Source organism: Theropithecus gelada, chromosome 11 (assembly GCF_003255815.1).
Source record: "Theropithecus gelada isolate Dixy chromosome 11, Tgel_1.0, whole genome shotgun sequence".
Classification (NCBI taxonomy): domain Eukaryota; kingdom Metazoa; phylum Chordata; class Mammalia; order Primates; family Cercopithecidae; genus Theropithecus; species Theropithecus gelada.
The window spans coordinates 10,194,580-10,218,753 of NC_037679.1; the positions used below are offsets into that span (position 1 = coordinate 10,194,580).

Sequence of the window (24,174 nt, forward strand, 5' to 3'; positions counted from 1 at the left end):
CTTGAACCTGGGAGGCAGAGGTTACAGTAAGCCAAGATCATATCACTGCACTCTAGCCTGCATGACAGAGCAACGCTCTGTCTCAAAAATAATAAATAAAAATCTAAAAATTAAAAAAGAATATAGAATCAATTTTTATTATCCATACTTAGCATATTTCTGTTCACCCACGTTCATTTAAAAATCACTTGATGTTTGCCACTAGTACGTATGTAGTAAGAGCTCATCCTTAAACACTCTCATATAAATTTTTCCCCAGTTCAGGATTTCTCTTGGAAGCCTTAGGCCAAGAGGCATAATCGACCCATAGATTACATATATTTTTTAAAGTTCAACCAGAGCCAGACCAGTAAGCAGAAATCAGTTTATAAGAACTGTACAAAGAAAGGTGCTAGTACTACAAATAATGTTAGTGACTGTAAGGGGTTTCTGGGTTGAGGCATAAACCAGGAAATATCCAGGATATCTCACATAATTCATTAACTGTTTTAATATTGGGAAAGTTCAAGCTGCAATTAACATAAACCAGGATGAGCAAAAGCAGAACTCCTCTAAGTTAACAGCCAAGAATAACCCTGCAAACCTCTCCTTAATTAACCCTATCCATGGCTGTTCTGTTGTCAGATGGTCAACTTGGGACCAAGGAATCTTGTCTGGAAAGCCCTAAAATATCTAGTCATTTTAAACCTGGAAGTCCCTGCAGGCCTTTCTGCATACTAATGTTTGCTATGGATCATATTCCTTCAAAACTGGCCCAGGGATAAATTGGCTTTTGTTGATACACCCACTATAACTGAACCATACTAGCATTATTACTGTCTTTTATAATAAAAGGCTTTAAAAAAACCCACAAAAACTTATTTTAAGAAGCTAATGAATACCCTGTACCACTTGCCTCATATCCAAATGTGAGGGCCATAATAGTGATGAGAAAGCCAAAAAATGCTTCGAGCTTCCGTAAGCCTAAAGGAAAAAAGGCAGCAGTGAGCTCAGAGAAGGCAGACTTCCCCATCAGCCACATGACAGAGAGAAGCTCCTTTGACCCTCCCATTTCCACTCTCCTTACCATATTTGTCCAAGAAGAGAAATACAAAAGTATCTGCAATGGTGATGAGAACGCCACCCCACAGAGGAATCCTAGGTCAGAGATGAGATATGGAAGTCAGAGAGACAGAAAAAAAGGAAACATTGAAAAACAGTCTCGGCCGGGCGCGGTGGCTCAAGCCTGTAATCCCAGCACTTTGGGAGGCCGAGATGGGCGGATCATGAGGTCAGGAGATCGAGACCATCCTGGCTAACACGGTGAAACCCCGTCTCTACTAAAAAATACAAAAAACTAGCCGGGCGAAGTGGCGGGTGCCTGTAGTCCCAGCTACTTGGGAGGCTGAGGCAGGAGAATGGCGTGAACCCGAGAGGAGGAGCTTGCAGTGAGCTGAGATCTGGCCACTGCACTCCAGCCTGGGCGACAGAGCGAGACTCCGTCTCAAAAAAAAAAAAAAAAGAAAAACAGTCTCTTCCCAACAGCTCTCCAGATAAAGACCACTTGGAGAAGCTAGGACTTGAGGGAGGAGGGACAATGGCAGAAAACCAGGCCTTGGGTAAAGTAAGGTAACAGCATCAACTTAATTACATTCATTTAAACTTTAATTGAGAGCCTACTATGTCACTCTTAGGATACAAAGCTGAAAAGTGTGGGTCTTACCCTCATGGAGTTAGATGGATAGAATTTTATAGGATTAGATAGATAGTATTCAGTGGGGGCTGGGTATAGTGGCTCACACCTATAATACCAGCACTTTGGGAGGCTGAGGTGGGCATTCCTAAACCTGAGGTCAGAAGTTAGAGACCAGCCTGGCCAACATGATGAAACCCTGTCTCTACTAAAAATACAAAAATTAGCTGGGCATGGTGGCAGGCGCCCGTAATCCCAGCTACTCAAGAAGCTAAGGCACGAGAATTCCTTGAACCTGGGAGGCGGAGGTTGCAGTGAGCCAAGATCATACCACTGCACTCCAGCCTGGGTGACAGAGAAAGACTCTGTCTCAAAAAAAAAAAAAAAAGAAAAAAGAAAAAAAAAGATAGTATCTAGTGGGATAAAACAACATACAAATCAATAATTGTGATACAAAATGCCACACATTCTAATAAAGGTAAGCATAACTCACCATGGGAAATGGAAGATGTAGAGTCTACATCTACCAGGGGAGAAGAAATTGTTTCCAGAAAGATTCCACAGAAGAAACAACAATTGAGTTGAATCTTCAAACTTAAAAATGAATTGGGTTTTTGTTTTTATCTCTGCTTTGAAATCCAGCAAAACATTGATTACTTTCTAGAGAAAAACCCCCTCACCTTCCTACAGACAGAAGATTGATGGCAATGGCTGAGCCAATGACTTCTTGCATATCTGAGCCGATGATAGCCAGCTCCACCATCAGCCACAGGATGATCCGTGGGACCTAAACACCAAACAGTAGAAAGACACGGTTCTGATTAATCACTTCTAAAAAATTCCTCCACAATTTGGAATTCACATTTTGGCACCAAACCATAAACAGTCCTTTATAAGCCTCCAGACTAGAGAAGAAATACCAGAACATGCCTCCACTTGGCCGATCACTGCACTGTGGTTCTCAGCTGGAGAAGGAAAACTGTGCTACCATGCGGCAGAGCCTGTGAACAAAGGTCAAGGCAGTAATCTTACTTTTTTCTTTTTCCTTTCTACTTGAGAAGAATGTAATTTCCATTTAATTTCCTAAAAAGAATCCTAAAATTTTTAGAGGAGAATAAGGATGCTAATACGGTCAAAATATGGGTCAAGAAAGAATATTAAATGATTGCAGAAGAGCACATCTATCCTGACCATAGCTGGGAAGACAAAACAAACATGAAAAGGTTGGGGTAGGCGGGCACAGTGGCTCACACCTGTAATCCCAGCATTTTGGGAGACTGAGGCAGGTGGATCACCTGAGGTCAGGGTTCAAGACTAGCCTGGCCAACATGGTGAAACCCCGTCTGTACTAAAAATACAAAAATTAGCTGCGCATGGTGGTGCATGCCTGTAATCCCAGCTACTCAGGGGTCTGAGGCAAGAGAATCGCTTGAATCTGGGTGGCAAAGGTTGCGGTGAGCCGAGATGGTGCCACTGCACTCCAGCCTGGACAACAAAGCGAGACTCCATCTCAAAAAAAAAAGGTTGGGGTCGACCAGGCACAGTGGCTCATGCCTGTAATCCCAGCACTTTGGGATGCCAAGACAGACAGATTCCTTAAGCAAAGGAATTTGAGACCAGCCTGGGCAACATGGCAAAACCCCATCTCTACAAAAACTACAAAAATTGGGAGCTAAATGGTAAGAACTTATGAACACACAGACAGAAACAACAGACACTGGGGTCTACTTGATAGGGGAGGATGGGAGGAGAGAGAGGAGCAGAAAAGGTAACTATTGGGTACTGGGCTTAATATCAGGGTGATGTAATAATATATAAAACAAACCCCCATGACACGTGTTTATCTATGTAACAAACCTTCACATGTGACTGCTCTGCCTACGGAATAGCCTTTCTTTACTCCTTTACTTTCTTAATAAACTTGCTTTCACACACACAAAAAAAACCTTCACAGCCGGGCACGGTGGCTCAAGCCTGTAATCCCAGCACTTTCGGAGGCCGAGACGGGCGGATCACGAGGTCAGGAGATCGAGACCATCCTGGCTAACACGGTGAAACCCTGTCTCTACTAAAATACAAAAAAAATTAGCCGGGCGTGGTGGCGGGCGCCTGTAGTCCCAGCTACTTGGGAGGCTGAGGCAGGAGAATGGTGTAAACCCAGGAGGCGGAGCTTGCAGTGAGCCCAGATCGCGCCACTGCACTCCAGCCTGGGTGACAGAGCGAGACTCCGTCTCAAAAAACAAAAAAAAAAAACCTTAACGTGTGTCCATCTCCAAACCTAAAATAAAAATTAAAGAAAAAAAAAATTATCCAGGCATGATGGCGTACACCGGTAGTCCCGACTACCTGGAAGGCTGAGGCAGGAGGACTGCCTGAGCCCCAGTGGTCAAGGCTGCAGTGAGCTGTGATCATGCCACTGCACTCCAGAGTGGGCAACAGACAGAGCAAGACTGTCTCAACAAACCATCACCACCACAACAAAAAAGGTTGGAGTCACCTTTAATGTAGTAATACCCAAGCAAGTGAAAAAGAACAGATATGCAAAAGGACTCAAGGGAAGATAGTTGGAATTGGGTGGCATATAACGAAGTCACAAACTAATCTGGCCAAACAATACAGCTAAAAATCAAATTCAGTTATGCTGACTCACTGAAGCCAGAAAAAACACCTCCAGATAGCTAGGATTCAAAACATTTGTCAGGTCACCCATGGTAGCTCACACCTATAATCCCTGAACTTTGGGAGGCAGGCAGGAGGATTACTTGAGCCCAGGAGTTTAAGCCCAGGCTGGGTAACATGGTGAAACCCTGTCTCTACAAAAAATTTTAAAAATAGCTGGATATCATGGTGCATGCCTGTGGTCCCAGCTATTCAAGAGACTGAGGTAGGAAGGCTGCTTGCGCCTAGGAGGTCAAGGTTATAGTGAGCTATGATTGTGCCACTGAACTCTAGTCTGGGTAATAGGGCAAGACCCTATCTAATAAAAAAAAAAAAAAAAAAAAAAAAAACAGGCCAGGCACAGTATCTCATATCTGTAATCTCAGCACTTTGGGAGGCTGAGGCAAGTGGATTACCTGAGGTCTGGAGTTTGAGATCAGCCTGGCCAACATGGTGAACCCTGTCTCTATTAAAAATACAAAAATTAGCCAGGTGTGGTGGTATGCACCTGTAATCCCAGTTACTCAGGAAGCTGAGAGAGGAGAATTGCTTGAACCTGGGAGGTCAAGGTTACAGTAAGCCAAGATCACACCACTGTACCCAAGCCTGGGTGACAAAGCGAGACTCAGTCTCAAAAAAAAAAAAAAAAAAAAAAAAAGAGAGCAGGCTGGCGCGGTAGCTCACACCTGTAATCCCAGCACTTTCGGAGGCTGAGACGGGCAGATCACGAGGTCAGGAGTTTGAGACCAGCCTGGCCAACATAGTGAAACCTCATCTCTACTAAAAACACAAAAATTGGCTGGGCATGGTGGTGCACGCCTGGAGTCCCAGCTACTCAGGAGGCTGAGGCAGGAGAATCGCTTGAACCCGGGAGGCAGAGGTTGTGGTGAGCTGAGATCACACCACTGCACTCCAGGCTGGGCAACAGAGAGAGACTCCATCTCAAAAATACCTAAACATGGCCAGGTGCAGTGGCTCATGTCTGTAGTTCCAGCACTTTGGAAGGCTGAGGTGGGCGGATCACAAGGTCAGGAGTTTGAGATCAGCCTGGCCAACATGGTTAAACCCTGTCTCTACTAAAAATACAAAAATTAGCCAGGCATGGTGGCAGACACCTGTAATCCCAGCTATGCGGAAGGCTGAGGCAGGAGAAACGCTTGAAACTGAAGGCAGAAGTTGCAGTGAGCCGAGATCGCGCCACTGCACTCCAACCTGGGTGAAAGAATGAAACTCCGTCTCAAAAAAACAAAACAAAACAACAACCACAAAAACAACAAAAAAAGCAGGCTGGGCACAGGGGCTCATGCCTGTAATCCCAGCACTTTGGGAGGCCAAGGCTGGCGGATCACCTAAGGCCAGGAGTTCGAGACCAGCCTGACCAACATGGTGAAGCCTCATCTCTACTAAAAATACAAAAATTAGCCAGGCATGGTGGCACATGCCTGTAATCCCAGCTAGTCAGGAGGTTGAGGCAAGAGAATCACTAGAATCGCCTCACTGCAAGAGGCAGAGGCTGCAGTGAGCCAAGATCACACCACTGAACTCCAGCCTGGGCAACAGAGTGAGACTCTGTCTCAAAAAAAAAAAAAAAAAATTATTATTACAAAATAAGCAACTATTAACATGTATGAAGAAAAAGAAGCTAGGCTTGGTGCAGCAGCTCATGCCTGTCGTCCCAGCACTTTGAGAAGCTGTGGTGGGAGGACTGCCTGAGCCCAGGAGTTTGAGACCAGCCTAGGCAACATAGCAATATCTCATCTCCACAAAAAAAAAAAAAAAAATTTTTAATTAGCTGGGTGTGATAGTCCTCGCCTGTGGTCCCAGCTACTTGGGAGGCTGAGGTGGGAGAATCGCTTGAGTCTGGGAGGTCAAGGCTGCAGTGAGCCATGATCACATCACTGCACCCCACCATGGGTGACAGATGAAGACTCCACCTCAAAAAATAAAAAGAAAGAAAAAGAAGCTAGAATAATTATCAATTACCAAGGTTTTGTTTGTTTTTTAAAAATGTTACGGGTACATAGTAGCTGTATATAGTATCGGGCATATGGGATATTTTGACACAGGCATAAAATGTGTAATAATCACAACAGAGTAAATGGGGATATTACCAAGATTTTTTTATTTTTTTGAAAAGCAGATAAGGAAACTTTTTGCTCACATCTAGGAAAAGAAACAAAACAAAAGACAAAGCTAAGTTAAAAATATCTTCCAGATATAGTGTTCATTCTTGCCTTAGGCAATGGTAAGAAAGGCCCAAAATGGGTCGGGCGCAGTGGCTCAAGCCTGTAATCCTAGCACTTTGGGAGGCTGAGACGGGCGGATCACGAGGTCACGAGATCGAGACCATCCTGGCTAACCCGGTGAAACCCCATCTCTACTAAAAAAATACAAAAAACTAGCCGGGCGAGATGGCGGGCGCCTGTAGTCCCAGCTACTCGGGAGGCTGAGGCAGGAGAATGGCGTAAACCCGGGAGGCAGAGCTTGCAGTGAGCTGAGATCCGGCCACGGCCCTCCAGCCTGGGGGACAGAGGGAGACCCCAACTCAAAAAAAAAAAAAAAAAAAAAGAAAGGCCCAAAATGTCCAGAAGGAAGCTGTAGAGGACAGTGTAGTCCCCGGGGGGAAGGGAAACCGAAAAATAATTATTAGCAAATCCAAAGATCCTGCCACATATAGTTTGTAGTAAAAGGAAAAAAACTTACTTTTACAAAGTGATAGCAAAGTCAAACAAAAAAAGAAGATATATAAAATGCAAACTGATGGAGTACCATGGAGGTATGAATAAAAGTGCTTAAAGAGAGTATCCTCCTCCCTGCGGGCTGGGCATTGCCAGATACTGGAAGCCAGAGTGAATTGTAACACAGTTTTTCTAAGAAAACCTTCTAGGAAATGCGAGTCTTAAGTTAGATTTTGAAGGAGCGGGGAAAACATGGCCTGGCAACAGGAGGAGCTATAGTATTTCCCTTGGTACCATCCGTCTTCAGGGCTACTGACCCCCAAGTCCTTGACTGTCTCACTATATCATGAGGCCAGCACATACTGCCAGACACAGAGATTTCTACAGTATGAGTGAGAGACAAACAGGACAGTACATTGCTCACCTTGGGATACTGACGGTGACATACTTCAGCAAGATGCAGCCCAGTGACCACTCCCAGTCTAGCTGCAAGCCGCTGGAGCAGCAGCCCCACAAGGGTGGCCAACAGAAGGATCCAGAGCAACTAAGAAGAACAAAATATCCTGTAACACTCATTGAACAACTGAGCTTTGTTTGTTTGTTTGTTTAGTTGTTTGGCAACATGAGTGGTAAATACTGCATTCAGAAAAGAGCCCAGGTTAAGAATCAAATGACTTGAGTTCTATATCAGGTTTTGCACATGACCTGCTAAGTCACCTTGTACCTTTCTGAGCCTCAGTTTCTCCTATATGCAGTTTCTCCTTTGTTCAAGGAAACTATGTGGATAAAAATAAGATCAAATGGAAAGTACTTTACATATAAAAGCCACTGCCAATGAAGTATCTGCACGTAGCCCCTGAGGTTACTATCCAACATGCAGGGTGGAGAAAAGGATGTGAGAGTGTATTGTGTGTTTAAAAGGACAGGGGTAGGAGTAGATGTTCACCTTAAATCCAGCCACTGCTCCAGACTGCAAATCGGATTCAATATTTCCTGGATCCAGGTAAGCAATGCTCATAAGAAAGCCTGGTCCGGTGAAAGCCCAGAGTTTACGAAAGCTAAAACAAGAGTACTATACAAGAGAGGAAAAGAGATTAAACAGAACATCACTACTGAACTACTGATCTAATTGATCTGTTATCATATATGAAGCAACAACACCAGCCTCATAAGAAAAAAGGATTTACAATGTCAGATATTGCATGTGTCCAAGTTTCACTTCCATTTCACCCACTTTTTATTAAGAAGCTGGCCACTTCTCTAAGTCAGAGCCCCTCCCTTACCTGCGGGTTCCATCAGCCTCTTATTCTAAAACTAGAATAACAGTATCGGTACCTCTGTGCCCAAACACTTCCCAAAAAGGACAAGAGCCACCATTTTAAAAAGGAAACAAGCCAGGTGTGGTGGTGTGTGGTGTGTGCCTGTAGTCCAGCTACTCGGGACAGTGGGGAGAGCAACAAAAATAAAATGCTAAGCTTCCCCAACCAACTGAATGGATCCTCTTCTTGACCAAGGGCATTCCAAAGAAAACCTGAAAAACTAGTTCAGGCCATGATGGGAGGGAGAGGTCAGACAAACCTCATTATACCCCCTTCCCTTTGGAATTCCGACACCAATGACTAGCATTAAAACAGAGATCTTGGCCGGGTGGGCGCAGTGGTTCACACATGTAATCCCAGCACTTTGGGAGGCTGAGGCGGGTGGATCACCTGAGGTTGGGAGTTCGAGACCAGCCTGACCGACATGGAGAAACCTCATCTCTACTAAAAATACAAAATTAGGCAGGCATGGTGGCACATGCCTGTAATCCCAGCTACTTGGGAGGCTGACGCAGGAGAATCGCTTGAACCAAAGAGGAGGAGATTGTGGTGAGCCGGGATCGCAACATTGCACTCTAGCCTGGGCAACAAGAGTGAAACTCCCTCTCAAAACAAACAAACAAGCAAGCAAAACCAGAGATCTTAAAACTGACAAAACACATCCCTTATAGCAATAACATGCCAAATTCCAACCAGACTCTAGCATACCATCACATGACAGATAACAGGCCCTGAAAGAAATCAAAGTATTTTACTCCAAAATATATTTCTTTGTATATTTTGAAATGACCCTGCAAAGCCATCTCTTATGAGCAAAACCTAGAATACGTAGAGAATCTCCTTCCCTTTCCAGGTCTTTTCCTGATCCAGGAGAGAATTAACTAGTAGTCTGGTACCTTTTTAAGTCTGATAAAAGACATTTACATCTATTTTCTCTGAAGCTTGTTACGTGGAGGCTTCACCTACATAATAAAAACCTTGGTCTCCACAACCCCTCATTTTAGACACTCCACAGCCCCTCATTTTACACCAGGTCTTTAGAAAATAACTCTTTCAACCAATTTCTTTTTTTATTTATTTTTATTTTTGTAGAGACAGGGTTTTGCCATGTTGCCCAGGCTGGTCTCAAACTCCTGGGCTTAAGCAATCCTCCCACTTCAGCCTCCAAAGTAGCTGGGACCACAGGTGTGCACCACCACACCCAACTATTTTTTTTTTAAGTAGAGACAAGGTCTCATCATGTTGAACTCCTGGGCTCAAGCAATCCACCCACCTCAGCCTCCCAAAGTGCTGGAATTACACGCATGAGCCACTGCACCCAGCCTCAATCAACTTCCAAGCAGAAAATCTTTAAATCCACCTTTGACCTGAAAGGTGCCCCCTCCCCACTTCAAGTTGTCTTTCCTGATGGAACCGATGTACACCTTACATATATTGGCTGATGTTTGCCTGTAACTTCTGACCCCTAAAACATATAAAATCAAGCTGTTACCCAACCACCTGTTCTCGGGACTTCCTGGGGCTGTGTCACAGGCCTTGGTCACTCATATTTGGCTCAGAATAAACCTCTTTAAATATTTCACAGAGTTTGACTCTTGTTTGTTTGTTTGTTTTGAGATGGAGTCTCACTCTGTCACTCAAGCTGGAGTGCAGTGGTACAGTCTTGGCTCACTGCAGCCTCTGCCTCTCAGCTTCAAGTGATTCTCCAGCCTCGGTCTCCCGAGTAGCTGGGATTACAGGCACCCACCACTATGCCCAGCTAACTTTTGTAACTTTAGTAAAGACAGGGTTTCGCCATGTTGACCAAGTTGGTCTCGAACTCCTAACCTCAGGTGATCTGCCTGTCTCGGCCTCCCAAAGTGCTGGGATTCAGGTGTGAGCCGCTGCGCCCGACCTGTTTTGTTTCGGTTTTCGTTTTTGACAGGAGGTCTCATTCTGTTACCCAGAGTGAAGTGCCATGGCATGATCTTGGCTCACTGCAACTTCTGCCTCCTGGGCTCAAGTGATTCTCCCACCTCAGCCTCCCGAGTAGCTGGAACTACAGGTGCACACCACCATGCCCAGATAATTTTTGTATTTTTTGTAGAGACCGGGTTTCACCATGTTGGCCAGGCTGGTCTTGAACTCCTAGGCTCAAGCGATCCTCCTTCCTTAGCCTCCCAAAGTGCTGGGATTATAGATGTGAGCCTGGGCCCAGCCAGAGTTTGACTCTTTTTCATCAACGAACAAGAGGAAGGATAGCTTGAGGCCAGGAGTTCAAGACCAGGCTGGGCAACATAGTGAGACCCTGTCTCCAAAAACAAAAATAAAAATAATGAGCCTGGCATGGTGGCATGCCATCTATAGTCCCAGCTACTGGGGAGGCTGAGGTGGGAGGATCACTTGACCCCAGGAATTCAAGGCTACAGTGAGCTATGGTTGTGCCACTGTACTGGAGCCTAGATGATGGAGCAAGATCCTGTCTGTAAAAAAAACATATAGATAGACAGACAGACAGATAGGTAGGCAGATAGATAGATATAGATAGGTGTGTGTGTGTGTGTGTGTGTGTATGTATATGTGTATATATATACAGTTTTCAGAGACTTCCAGCCAAAATTAGAGCTGAGGCTGCTGACCCTGAGCCATCCAGCAGATCTTTCACTCACAGGTTTTCCCCAGACCATAGTGCTCTCCTCCAAGGACCTGATACTAACCTCTTCCTCAGGAATGGAGATCTTCTCATTAAAGTAAGTGGCGAAGTACTCCTCTGAGTCCCCAGGGGACCGTGGAAGAGAGGGATTACTAGAGACAGGGTTGACAGTACCAAGACAGGCAGACTCCCCATGATCTCCAGAAACGCTGTCTGAATTAACAGATTTGAAAATAAATTAGTAAAAAATGAACAAAATACACTAACAATTCATCCTTACTATACTGTAATTAAAATTAAATAGTTTAATACCTAAATGCACAAGAGACCAACCTGACTCTAGCTCAACTTATTTTGAATAGTTTATTTTTAATGTATATTTTATAATAAGTAATACATTCACATGGTTAAAAATTCAGGAAGTAAAAAATTTAGCCTACACTAAAAAAGTTATCTCCCTCCCCTCCCCCAGTCACTCAGCTCCCTAGATGAGTTTTAACTCACAATGGTTTTCCTATTTCCACACTTCTACTCCTACTTGGGAATTTTTAGAGCCATTTCATTTTCCTCTAAAAACACTGACATATGGGCTCAAAATATTACATTCCCAGACCAGCTCCTGGTAACCTAAAATCCTAGCTTTTAAAAGAAAAGAATTAGGCCCATCTAGCGAAATGTCCTCCCCACCTCCTATATTTGGTAGGACTTACTCAAAGAATTGTCCTTGGACATTATACCTCCGTCAGACTTCTCAAAAAAGGTGCAAGTTACAAAATCCTGCTACAATTCAGGCTAAACTCTGAAGCTGCAGCAAAACCACCAAGCAGGAACCCTTTGTACTCTGACTAAGGCTTGCAGTAAAGTGCCGCTGGTCACGGGGTACTGGCACCCTCGTGATGGCAGGGCTCATCTCAGACTGATATCAGTGTTTCCCTGAGTTCTGCATTTTGCAGTCAATCTTAAATACTGGGAAGCAGAACGTCTGGGAGAAAAGGGATAACCTGCCAGAAATACACAGAGGCTAGTTTGCTTCAGCCATCAAATGGCTATTTTGAATCACAAAGCTCTAATCTCTGCGTTTCCAATAAATCCTTAAAACCTCTAATTTAAACAAATAAGAGCTTTCTTCCTTCGGGAGCTGACTCATATCATCTTAATTAAGCAGCTTTGAATTCATGAAGAAATTTATAGAAAAGAAACAGAAATTCCAAAGAAGAAGCTCAGATTTAGGAAGAAATAGTCAAAGCACTCAAAAAGCTCCAATCAAATACAGAGCGTAAGGTACTCGCCCTGTATTTTACCGCTCCATACACATCTGAAACACCAGGAAGTATCATGAGCAGTCAAAGCACACCAGAGGTTTTTATCCTGGGTCTGGGAATAATATTGTCCTTGTAAGCATTACTGCCAGAAACCAAATTACAACTAATCTTGGCTCAACTCAGAATTATAAAAAAGATATGAAGCAGGCCGGGCGCGGTGGCTCAAGCCTGTAATCCCAGCACTTTGGGAGGCCGAGACGGGCGGATCACGAGGTCAGGAGATTGAGACCATCCTGGCAAACACGGTGAAACCTCGTCTCTACTAAAAAAACACACACACAAAAAAAACTAGCCAGGCGAGGTGGCGGGTGCCTGTAGTCCCAGCTACTCAGGAGGCTGAGGCAGGAGAATGGCGCGAACCCGGGAGGCGGAGCTTGCAGTGAGCCGAGATCGCGCCACTGTACTCCAGCCTGGGCGACAGAGAGAGACTCTGTCTCAGAAAAAAAAAAAAAAAAAAAGATATGAAGCAGGTCTCTGGTTAAAAATCTGTTTTCAGGGCTGGGTGCGGTGGATCATGCCTGTAATCCCAGCACTTTGGGAGGCCGAGACGGGTGGATCACCTGAGGTCAGGAGTTCAAGACCAGCCTGACCAACATGGCAAAACCCCATCTCTACTAAAAATACAAAAAAATTAGCCAGGCATGGCAGCAGGTGCCTGTAATCCCAGGTACTCGAGAGGCTGAGGCAGGAGAATTGCTTGAACCTGGGAGGCGGAGGTTGCAGTGAGCTGAGATAGTGCCACTGCGCACTAGCCTGGAAAACTAAAGCAAAACTCCGCCTCAAAAAAAAAAAAAAAATTATGTTTTCAGGACAGGCACAGTAGCTCATGCTTGTAATCCCAGCACTTTGGGAGGCTGAGACGGGCAGATCACCTGAGGTTAGGAGTTCAAGACCAGCTTGTCAACATGGCGAAACCCTGTCTCTACTAAAAATACAAAAATTAGCCAGGCATCGTGGCATGTGCCTTTAGTCCCAGCTACTCGGGAGGCTGAAGCAGGAGAATCACTTGAACCCAGGAGGCGGAGGTTGCAGTGAGCCGAGACTGCGCCACTGCACTCCAACCTGGGCAACAGAGCAAGACTCCACTTCAAAAAAAAAAAAATCCATTTTCATTTACAGCCTAAGTCACCAGATGGTGACTTTTGAATGGAATTGTTAGACTAGATGATGATAGATGATGACAAGAGGAAAAATATGATAAATTTCTGTTACCAACATAAATCTAATTACAAATAAAATTAGGCAATAATACAAAGCGGTAAATTACCATCTGACATCTTCTGTTCAAGACCCAACACCATGGTGGATACTTGAGTGGCTGAATTCTTAGAATACGATTCTGGAAAGGAGAAAAGGGAGGGAGAAGAATTAGCAAGAACAAACTAACAAGTTCAAAACCAGCAGTTTGTTACTCTGTATGACTGAATCCTTACTATGAAAAGAGTAATTCTTCTACTGAATTAGGTAACCTTGAAAATAATTACAGTTTTCAGATTATGACTGACAGATATTTAACAAAAATAGAAAAGCCTTAGTCAGGATTTTGCTGGCAAGACTTCAAAACCAAATTGAAGTGTTACAGCTCTTTTAGAATGTGTCTGGGCAGGGTTTCTGGTTTTCACTGTGAAACCCTTCACGGATGGCAAGGGGCAGTGGACAAATTGAACAGGAGGTATTTTAGTGAGACGGCAAATACCTTTTTTTTGAGTCAGAATCTTGCTCTGTCACCCAGGCTGGAGTACAGCGGTGCAATCTCAGCTCACTGCAACCTCTGCCTCCTGGGTTCAAGTGATTCTCCTGCCTCAGACTCCCAAGTAGCTGGGATTACAGGTGCCTGCCACCACGCCTGGCTAATTTTTTGTATTTTTAGTAGAGATGGGGTTTCACCGTGTAAGCCAGGATGGTCCTAATCTCCTGACCTCATGATCCGCCCGCCTCAGCCTCCCAAAGTGCTGGGATTATAGGCATGAGTCAACGCGCCTGGCCAGGCAAATACTTCTTTAATTAGCATCTACACAGAGGCTGCTAGGCAAGTATCCAGTCTCTGCCTTTGCCTCAATTATCCCAAGTGTCTGAAGCCAGACACATTTTCCCCTATTTTATGAGGGTTTTTTTCCTTTTTTTTTTTTGAGATAGAGTCTCACTCTGTTGTCCAGGCTGGAGTGCAGTGGCACAACCTCAGCTCGCTGCAACCTCTGCCTCCTGGGTTCAAGCAATTCCCCTGCCTCAGCCTCCCGAGTAGCTGAGATTACAGGCATGTGCCACCATGCCCGGCTAATTTTTGTATTTTCAGTAGAGACAGGGTTTCACCACGTTGACCAGGCTGCTCTCAAAGTCCTGACCTTGTGATCCACCCGCCTCAGCCTCCCAAAGTGCTGGGATTACAGGCATGAGTCACCACGCCCAGCCAAAGATATTTTATGAGTTTTTAAGGACAGAGATCTATAATTCTCTTTGGTCTAAAATATGTAATTTAAGTTCATGGTTCAGTCTTCTAGAAAGGGTGGGAAAAAGCACCATACGAGCATACTGGTAGTGGAGGGCCACTATTTGGCAGCCTCAAATCTTCCTGAGAAAGTAAAGTCTACAGCTATAATGTTCCAGACCTCATTCCTCAACCCTCTGACAACTAGAAGAAACTAGTCACCCGTGGCCCAGCCCCTCCTGGGCTCTTCAAGAGAGCTGAAGCACCAGCAGGATTAAGCACAGTGTGCAGGATGCCAGCCTTTATCTATAGGTCCTGTACTAAGCAACCTGCAGTGGGGTGGGTGGAGTCGGGAGTGGGGTGGAAGTTCCAGATGTCCATTATCCTGTTAAGTTTAATTGGGAGGGAGGATGTTAGCAAGCTCACTTGGGCACAGATCTATGGCATATTCTCCATTGAGCCTCACCAATAAGGCTATTTTTTAAAAAAAAATTTCAATCTTATTATTATCTACTTCTCAGTTGATTTCAAATTTAGAAAGGGAAGGACAACATAGTATTTATTGATAAGCCCCTCCTTAAATCCCAATAATAACTGTCCTACTGGAGAAGTGACGAAGCCTCGCTTAATGATCTTTTACTGCTTAAATCTAGTCTTTTTTCCACCCTTGTCCCTTATATGTTGTTCCTACATGAACAATCTTCTACTTGCTGTTTCGGGTTTTGGGTAATCTTTCTATCTACCAACATATTCTGTACTTACAGAATTACAGAATTCAGACCAGAAAGGAGCTTTTTTCTTTTTAGGTTTCATCTGTCTTCTGGGGCTTATATACCACCGCCTGCTAATTTGGAAAACATAATCCTTCCTCTCTAGAGTCACCAACGCCAAGTATTATATTACAACGGACAAGTAGCCATGTCTCTCCTGTCAGGTTTTAAGCCACTAGATGACTAAACATCAGCCAACAGCCCCCAATAATACGATTAAATTCAACCCCTCTTTCAGTCAATTACAATAACACCTCTCCTAAAGGGGATTTACATATATGACCACTCAGAGTAGCAGTACTCACTTGGATTCCGATCATAGCACAGCCCCTTCATTCCCGGCAAAGGCTTTTTACTTTTGTTTTACATATAATTCTAATAAACTAATGTTATCAGGTTATTTTAACCCACAATAAATTGGAAACCACAAATCGGATCTGGAACTATGCATAGCTCCTCTAGGAAAAGAGGAACTTGGCACACTGAGGAATCAAAAAACTCAAGTACGTCAATTAGTCTTGGGCAATTTGGTATGAGGCAAACAGTTCTTCCTTATAAGTCAATCAGTTCTGAGAATATTATTACAAGTATAACAACTCAAGTTGCCAATTGTGGCCCTGATCACAATGAGGTAAATGAATTAAATTGCTTTTTTTTTTTTTTTGAGACAGAATTTCACTCTTGTCACCTAGGCTGGAGTGCAATGGCGTGATCTCGGCTCGCTGCAACCTCTGCTTCCTGGGTTCAAGTGATTCTCCTGCCTCAGCTTCCGAAGTAGCTGGGATCAAAGGTGCCCACTACCAAGCCCGGCTAATTTTTTTTTTTTTTTTTAGTAGAGATGGGTTTCACCACGTTGGCCAGGCTGTAAATCAGTTTTGTAATGATGATTAATATCCCATTTAAGGCACTGGAAAATCAGCTGGGCATGGTAGTGCATGTCTGTGGTGCCAGCTACTGGGGAGACTGAACTAGCAGGACTGCTTGGGCCTGTGGGTCAAGGCTGCGGTGAGCCATGATTGCACCACCGCACTCCAGCCTGGGAGATACAGCGAGGCCTTGTCTAAAAAAGAAGAAAAAGAAGACACAGAAATGTCTCATACATCTGAGGAAGATTTTTATCCAAAATAGGCAAAACAGTCCTTAAAAGTTTTTAATTTTTTTTGAGATGGAGTCTCACTCTGTCGCCCAGGCTGGAGTGCAGTGGCGTGATCTCAGCTCACTGCAACCTCTAACTCCCGGGTTCAAGCGATTCTCCTACCTCAGACTCTCGAGTAGCTGGGATTACAAGCACATGCCACCACATTCAGTTAATTTTTCTATTTTTAGTAGAAATGGGGTTTTGCCAGGCTGGTCTCAAACTCCTGACTTCAGGTGATCCACCCGCCTCGGCCTCCCAAAGTGCTGGGATTATAGGCATGAGCCACTGCCCCAGGCCAAAAATTTTTCTTTTAATATAGAACACTTCACAAATTTGCGTGTCATCCTTATGCAGAGAGGCCATGCTAATCTTCTCTTGATTGTTCCAATTTAGTATACGTGCTGCTGAAGCAAGCACCAAAATAGGCTTTTAAAAGTTGTATTTTAAAAGCAAACAATTAAGGTAATAGTGTGATCTTCCCAAGATTGTAGTCTGCAAATATTTTTAGACAGAAATATTTCATGATAAAATGTTAAATAATTGGCCGGGTGCGGTGGCTCACATCTGTAATCCCAGCACTTTGGGAGGCCAAGGCGGGTGGATCATGAGGTCAGGAGATCGAGACCATCCTGGCTAACACAGTGAAACCCCGTCTCTACTAAAAATACAAAAAACTAGCCAGGCGTGGCGGGCGCCTGTAGTCCCAGCCACTCAGGGGGCTGAGGCAGGAGAATGGCGTGAACCTGGGAGATGAAGCTTGCAGTGAGCTGAGATTGCACCACTGTACTCCAGCCTGGGCGACAGAGCGAGACTCCTCTCAAAAAAAAAAAAAAAAGTTAAATAATTATTAGTGGTATTCTAAGTTCATTCCTATACCAAGTACATACAGAGCTGTTCAAATACAAAAAGTTTCACTTCTCTCTGAAATCTCAAGAATGAATTATTTCAAGAAAGAAAACAAATTCTAGATTCCAGCCTTTTCAACAAGCTTTTAGTCAGCGAACTACATGTTTCATTACAGTGCCTACAGAATAAAACTTGGGCTTGGGGTCAGACATGGTGGCTCACGTCTCTAATCCCACCACATTGGGAGGCTGAAGTGGGCGGATCACCTGAAGTCAGGAGTTCAAGACCAGCCTGGCCAACATGGGTGAAACCCCATCTCTACAAAAAATACAAACATTAGCCAGGCGTGGTGGCAGGTGCCTGTAATTCTAACTACCAGGGTGTCTGAGGCATGAGAATCGTTTGAACCCAGGAGGTGGAGATTGCAGTGAGCCAAGATCGTGCCACTACACTCCAGCCTGGGTGACAGAGTAAAACTCCGTCTCAAAAAAAAAAAAAAAAAAAAAAAAAAAATTAATAAAACTAGGGAGGGACCGGGCGCAGTGGCTCACACCTGTAATCCCAGTACTTTGGGAGGCTGAGGCAGGCAGATCACCTGAGGTCAGGAGTTCAAGAACAGCCTGACCAACATGGAGAAACCCCATCTCTACTGAAAATATAAAATTAGCTGGGCATGGTAGCGCACGCCTGTAATCCCAGCTACTCGGGAGGCTGAGGCAGAAGAATCGCTTAAACCTGGGAGGCGGAGGTTGCAGTGAGCCGAGATTGTGCCACTGCACTCCAGTCTGGGCAACAGAGCAAGACTCCATCTCATAAAAAATAAATAATTAAATAATTTAAAAAAAAAAAAAAAACAAAACTAGGGAGGGAATAGAAAGGGCCAGGCCAGTTATGCATAGCATTTAAGTCTCCATGAAAATTTATGACCCATATGGAAGCAGTAAGTTAATGTTAAGACAGTTTTGCTCTCCAGGGCTGTAGCACCAGGTTGTTTCAGTTACTTTGTCACATTAGGGAAAAGATCCAGAATTAGGACACAAGCAGCCAGAATCAACCCAGCAACACTTTGATAAGTAACCATCACAATTACGATTAATACTGGTTTGATATTCTAGCTCACCCCTAACCATAAAGCGTCACCTTCTCTTAAACCCATTAAGTTTCTTCCTATTGAACAGCAATTGACAGAAAAAAAAATGGCACTCATGGTTAAATGTAATATGACTATTTTATCCCATTCTCCTGCCTCAGCCTCCCTAGTAGCTGGGATTACAGGTGCGTGCCACCATGCCCAGCTAATTTTTGTATTTTTAGTAAAGACAGGGTTTCACCATGTTGGCCAAGATGGTCTCAATCTCCTGACCTCGTGTTCCGCGCCCCTCAATCCTCCCACCTCAGCCTCCTGAGTAGCTGGGACTACAGGCACATGCCAACATGCCTGGCTAATTTTGTATTTTTTATTGCGATGAGGTTTCACCATGTTGCCCAGGCTGGTCTCAAACTCCTGAGCTCAAGCGATCCACCCATCTCAGCCTCCCAAAGCGCTAGGGTTACAGGCGTGAGCCACCGCACCCAGCCTATTTTATCCCATTCTCTAACAAAAGTTGTAAGACTGGCTAGCTGTAGTTGCTCATGCCTGTAATCCTAACACTTTGGGAGACGAAGGCAGCCTGGGCAACATAGTGAAACTCCATCTCTACAAAATATACAAAAATTAGCTAGGTGGAGGCCGGACACGGTGGCTCACACCTGTAATCCCAGCACTTTGGGAGGCTGAGGCAGGTGGACCACCTGAGGTCAGGAGTCTGAGACCAGCCTGGCCAACATGTTGAAACCCCATCTCTACTAATAATACAAAAATTAAAGCTAGGCACAGTGGCTCACGGCTGTAATCCCAGCACTTTGGGAGGCTGAGGGGGGCAGATCATGAGGTCAAGAGCTCAAGACCAGCCTGGCCAAGATGGTGAAACCCTGTCTCTACTAAAGATACAAAAATTAGCCGGGCATGGTGGCACGCACCTGTAATCCCAGCTACTCAGGAGGCTGAGGCAGGAGATTCACTTGAACCTGGGAGGTGGAGGTTGCAGTGGGCCGCAATCGCACCATTGCACTCCAGCCTGGACGGCAGGGCGAGACACCATCTCAAAAAAAAAAGAAATAGCCGGGTGTGGTGGTGAACGCCTGTAATCCCACCTACTGGGCAGGCTAAGGCAGGAGAATCACTTGAACCTGGGAAGTGGAGGTTGCAGTGAGCAGATATCGTGCCACTGCACTCCAGCCTGGGTGACAAGGGCAAAACTCTGTCTCAAAAAAAAAAAAAAAAAAAAAAATTAGTTGGCTGTGGTGGTGGGCATCTGTAGTCCCGGGAGGCTAAGGTGGGAGGATCACCTGAGTCCAGGAGGTCAAGGCTGCAGTGAGTGGTGATCAGGCCACTGCACTCCAGCCTGGGTGACAAGACAAGACCCTGTCTCAAAAAAAAAAAAAATGTTGTAAGACTGTTTTACAAGATAAAAATGTTAACAAAATTTTATTTTCTGTCTAAACTTTCAAAAGTCTACATATTCTTTGATCTAGCAATTTTACTCCTAAAAATGTATTCTTAAAAAAAAAAAAAGCAAAAAGTACTCATCAAGGAAATATGTACAAGGATATTTCCCACAGCATTGTTTGTAGTATGAAAAGACTGTAAACAACCTCAATATTAGTAGAGGACTGGTTGAATAAACCATGCACATTCATTGGACACAATACCATGCAACCACTATAAATAAGATGATCTATCACGTATTGATAGGAAACAATCTCTAAAATATTATATGTTGTCAAGTCAAAAAACCAATTTGTTGAGCAGCATGTTATCATGTATGTAGCAAAAAGAAAAATGAGAAAACACACACGTACACATACAATCTCCAAAGGACACACCAAAAACTGGTAATAAAGGCCATCCCTGCGAGAAGGAAGGAGTAGGAGAGCCCAAATGAGGTCATGTGAAAGGAAAACCTCTCACTGAATACACACTGTATACCTTATGCACATAAAAAAATGTTTTACCAGGTACATGTATTATTTGCCTTTTAAAAAATGTCAAGGTCATATAGATTCACTCAGCTTCTCAACAAACACTTTAGGGATGTTCAGTTGAACTCTCTGATAAAGCTTCTGCAATAGATAATCAGAAGTCTACAGCTGTCTAGTTGGCAGGTATTTACTGCCTTCAGTCTAACTTACTACTAGTTTGTTTTAGTGCCACCTAAATGCAAAATATTAAAAATCCCCTCTCAGAAAAGCATTCCTGACTCCTTAATTTGGCTTAAGTGGCTTCTCCACATTCCCTGAAGGCACCCACTGCTTACCACTGTCATTACTCTTACCACATTTTCTTGAAATCATCCATTCCTTGGTACCACTCTTACAACTTTTCTGCAAGTTTGAAATTACATGAAAATTAAGTTACCCCCCAAAACACATACTAGCTATAATAAATTCTAACATCTAATTAACAGTAATTCTGTATATTCGCTTAGCATTTATAAGAACTCTAGAAGAACAATTTGGGTAGCCCAAACCTGTTTTAAAAACTGCCCCTGGCCAGGCAGGGTGCTTCATGCCTGTAATCCCAGCACTTTGGGAGGCTGAGGCAGTGGATCACTTACGGTCAGGAGTTCGAGACTGTCCTGGCCAATATGACGAAACCCCGTCTCTATTAAAAATACAAAAATTAGCCAGGCGTGGTAGTGGGTGCCTGTAATCCCAGCTACTGGGAGACTGAGGCAGGAGAATCACTTGATCCTGGAAGGTGGAGGTTGCAGTGAGCCGAGATCATGCCACTGCACTCCAGCCTGGGGAACAGAGCAAGACTCCATCTCAAAAATAAAATAAAATAAAAACTGCCCCTAAGAAACTTTGAAATACTGAATATTAATATATACAACTTAAACATTTTTTTTAATCTACGGTTAAAACCAAAGTTTAGGCCGAGTGCAGTGGCTCAAGCCTGTAATCCTAGCATTTTGGAAGGCCGAGGCAAGCAGAGTTCGATGCCAGCCTGGGCAACACGGCAAAACCCCGTCCGTACAAAAAAAATACAAAAATTAGCTGGGCGTGGTGGTGCGTGCTACTTGGGAGACTGAGGTGGACAGACTGCTTGAGCCTGAGAGGTTGTGACTGCAGTGAGCCGTGATCAGGGCACCCCAGCCTAGGCTACAGAGCAAGACCCTGTCATAAATAAATAAATAGTTTGGGTTTGAAATCATTCGTTTTTGTATAAAATTCCCCTATAGAGAATAAAGGTACACAAAACTATCTCACCAGTCTTACAGCTGAAAAGATCTCCCGAAAATTAATTGTAAGGTTTAGAGAGGAATGTTTTTAAATACAGTCCGTTAATTCTTTCCTCCTTTTTTTCATCACCTTCCTCACCTCAATAAAATCAAAGACAACATTAAATACGGAAAGAACTTTCACAGAATCAGCCAAAAAGGTGTCTACATGTAAGTAACTGATGAAATAAATGCTAGCAAGAATGTGTTCAAGCTACATGGCAAAGCCACCTCTTCCTCTTGACACTGTTCAGTTCATTCTTCCTTAGGCACTGTTCAGTGCCAGAGACATGCTAGTGACAAAAGAGAAACTGCTAGGTGCACACATCAAGGCTTAGTGACACCCAAAGTGTTTATTAGAGAATAACAAATAATTCTGATCTTTTCAAAATTCTATTTGTCCTAAAGAAAATGAAAAGGTTTCTAGATTCTTCTAAAATTCTCTTTTCCCTAATGGTCTATTTCAAGGCCAAAGTACTTGACAGTTCTACTGAACCATTACTGTATTATTAACACAACACCTTGTTGTACCAGGCGCTCTTCATGAAGGTGGGCTCCTGCCATTTGGATGACTGAGAGTCAACAAAACTTTTTGAAATATTCTAGCAGTTCAAACAGAGCTAATTATTTTCTGAAACCTATGTATTTTAATGAGGAAGGTTATTATCACTTTTTTAAAATAAGAGATTATTACTCTTCCTCTATTTTTCCATTCTAGGTCATGAAGAAGCAACATTTTCTGAGTCTTCTATTAAAAATATCCATCCAATTAGCTTTTTAGTTTGTTTATTTGTTTGTTTGTTTGTTTGAGATAGGGTCTTGCTCTCTGTCGCCCACGCTGGAGTGCTGTGGGCATGGTCTCAGCTCACTGTAGCTTCAACCTCCTGGGCTCAAGTGATCCTCCCGCCTCAGCCTCCCTAGTAGCTGGGACTAGAGGCATGCGCCATGCCCCGCCAATTTTTGCATTTGTTGTAGAGACATGGTTTCACCATGTTGCCCAGGCTGGTCTTGAACTCCTGGGGCCAGGGGATCCATCCACCTCAGCCTTCCAAAGGGCTGGGATTACAGGTAGGAGCCACCGTGCCCAGCCCAATTAGTTCTAAAACTCAATCTGCTCCCATTCGAGGTGTGGGGAAATAAACAGCTTAGAATAGGCATGTGAATTTCCAAATTGTTCTTGAACGTGTAAAGTCTGGTATTGTTTTTTATCTTATGTTTTGAGACAGGGTCTTACAGAACAATTATTTACATATTTCCAGCCTCCCAGGCTAGAGTGCAGTTGCACAATACTAGGCTCAAGCGATTCTCCCACCTCAGCCTCCCAAGTAGCTGAGACTACAGGCATGTATCACCACAGCTGACTTTTTATTTTTTTGTAAAGGTGGGGTCTTGCTATGTTACCCAGGCTGGTTTCAAACTCCTGGGCTCAAGTGAGGTATTATTTTTTACATTGGAGTAAGTTTATCCTGTTTTTCTCTTATTAAAATGAATTTGATATAAAATGATACCTAGGAAAAAAGTCAGGTTGAAGACTGATTATGTGTACTTCACGGTAAACAGTGAAAAGCCCCTGTGGTAAGCATTCGTTTTAGAAAAAGGCCTCAAAACTCTAATCCTCTCTATTCAAGTGGGTAATACTAGAATATCTTCAACCAAAAGCCACACAAACACACCCAGTTTATAAAGTACAAACAGTGCTGCTATTATACAATGCGCTTAACATGAACCAGTCTCTCTCTCTCTCTCTGGCATAATGGCCACTGAGATACAGTCAGGCCTCTGTAACCCTGGGTTCCACATTTGTGGTTTCAAACAACTGCAAATCAAAAAGATTTGGGGGTTAAAAATGGTTGCTTGCGCCTGTACTGAACATACACACCATTTTTTCTTGTTATTATTCCCTAAATAATACAGAACAATTATTTACACAGCAATTACATTGTATTAAGTATTATAGGCCCAGCGCAGTTACTCACAGCTCCCAGCACTTTGGGAGGCTGAGGCAGCCCAGAAATTTGAGACCAGCCTGGGCAACACAGTGAGACACTGTCTCTACAAAAAATTTAAAAATTAGCCATGTGTGATGGCCACACGCCTGTAGTCCCAGCTACTCAGGAGGCTAAGGTGGGAGGATCTCTTGAGCCCAGGAAGTCAAAGCTGCAGCGAACCGTGATTGCACCACTACACTCCAGCCTGGATGACAAAGCAAGACCCTGTCTAAAGAAAAAGTGGGAAGTGGGAGATTATAATTGATATAACTAATCTAGAGGTGATTTTTAAGTACATGGGACAATGTACATAGGTTAAATGCAAATACTACGCCATTTTATTGGGACTTAAGCATCATCCCAGGATTTTGGTATGCGTGTGAGTGAGGTCCTGGAACCAATTC

At 43.8% G+C, this 24,174-nt stretch overlaps 1 protein-coding gene and 2 non-coding genes across 4 annotated transcripts in view; 1 reads left to right on the forward strand and 2 right to left on the reverse strand.

The window, feature by feature from the left end:
* Positions 1-24,174, reverse strand: part of SLC11A2 (solute carrier family 11 member 2) — a 47,223-nt gene that overhangs the window by 17,906 nt on the left and 5,143 nt on the right. For both annotated transcript variants that reach the window (XM_025401249.1, XM_025401250.1), the window contains exons 2-8: positions 13,549-13,620; positions 11,024-11,172; positions 7,955-8,080; positions 7,433-7,552; positions 2,353-2,459; positions 1,067-1,137; positions 896-963 (exon numbers count right to left, since the gene is read on the reverse strand). In XM_025401249.1, coding sequence (XP_025257034.1) covers positions 896-963; positions 1,067-1,137; positions 2,353-2,459; positions 7,433-7,552; positions 7,955-8,080; positions 11,024-11,172; positions 13,549-13,582 — 675 coding nt within the window. In that variant the 5' untranslated portion in view covers positions 13,583-13,620. The remainder of the gene's footprint in view (positions 1-895; positions 964-1,066; positions 1,138-2,352; positions 2,460-7,432; positions 7,553-7,954; positions 8,081-11,023; positions 11,173-13,548; positions 13,621-24,174) is intronic.
* On the forward strand, positions 13,853-13,915 carry LOC112635669. Its single transcript, XR_003122004.1, has one exon. It is a non-coding gene; the product is annotated as a U7 small nuclear RNA (small nuclear RNA).
* Positions 16,924-17,031, reverse strand: LOC112635621. The gene has a single exon (XR_003121966.1). It is a non-coding gene; the product is annotated as a U6 spliceosomal RNA (small nuclear RNA).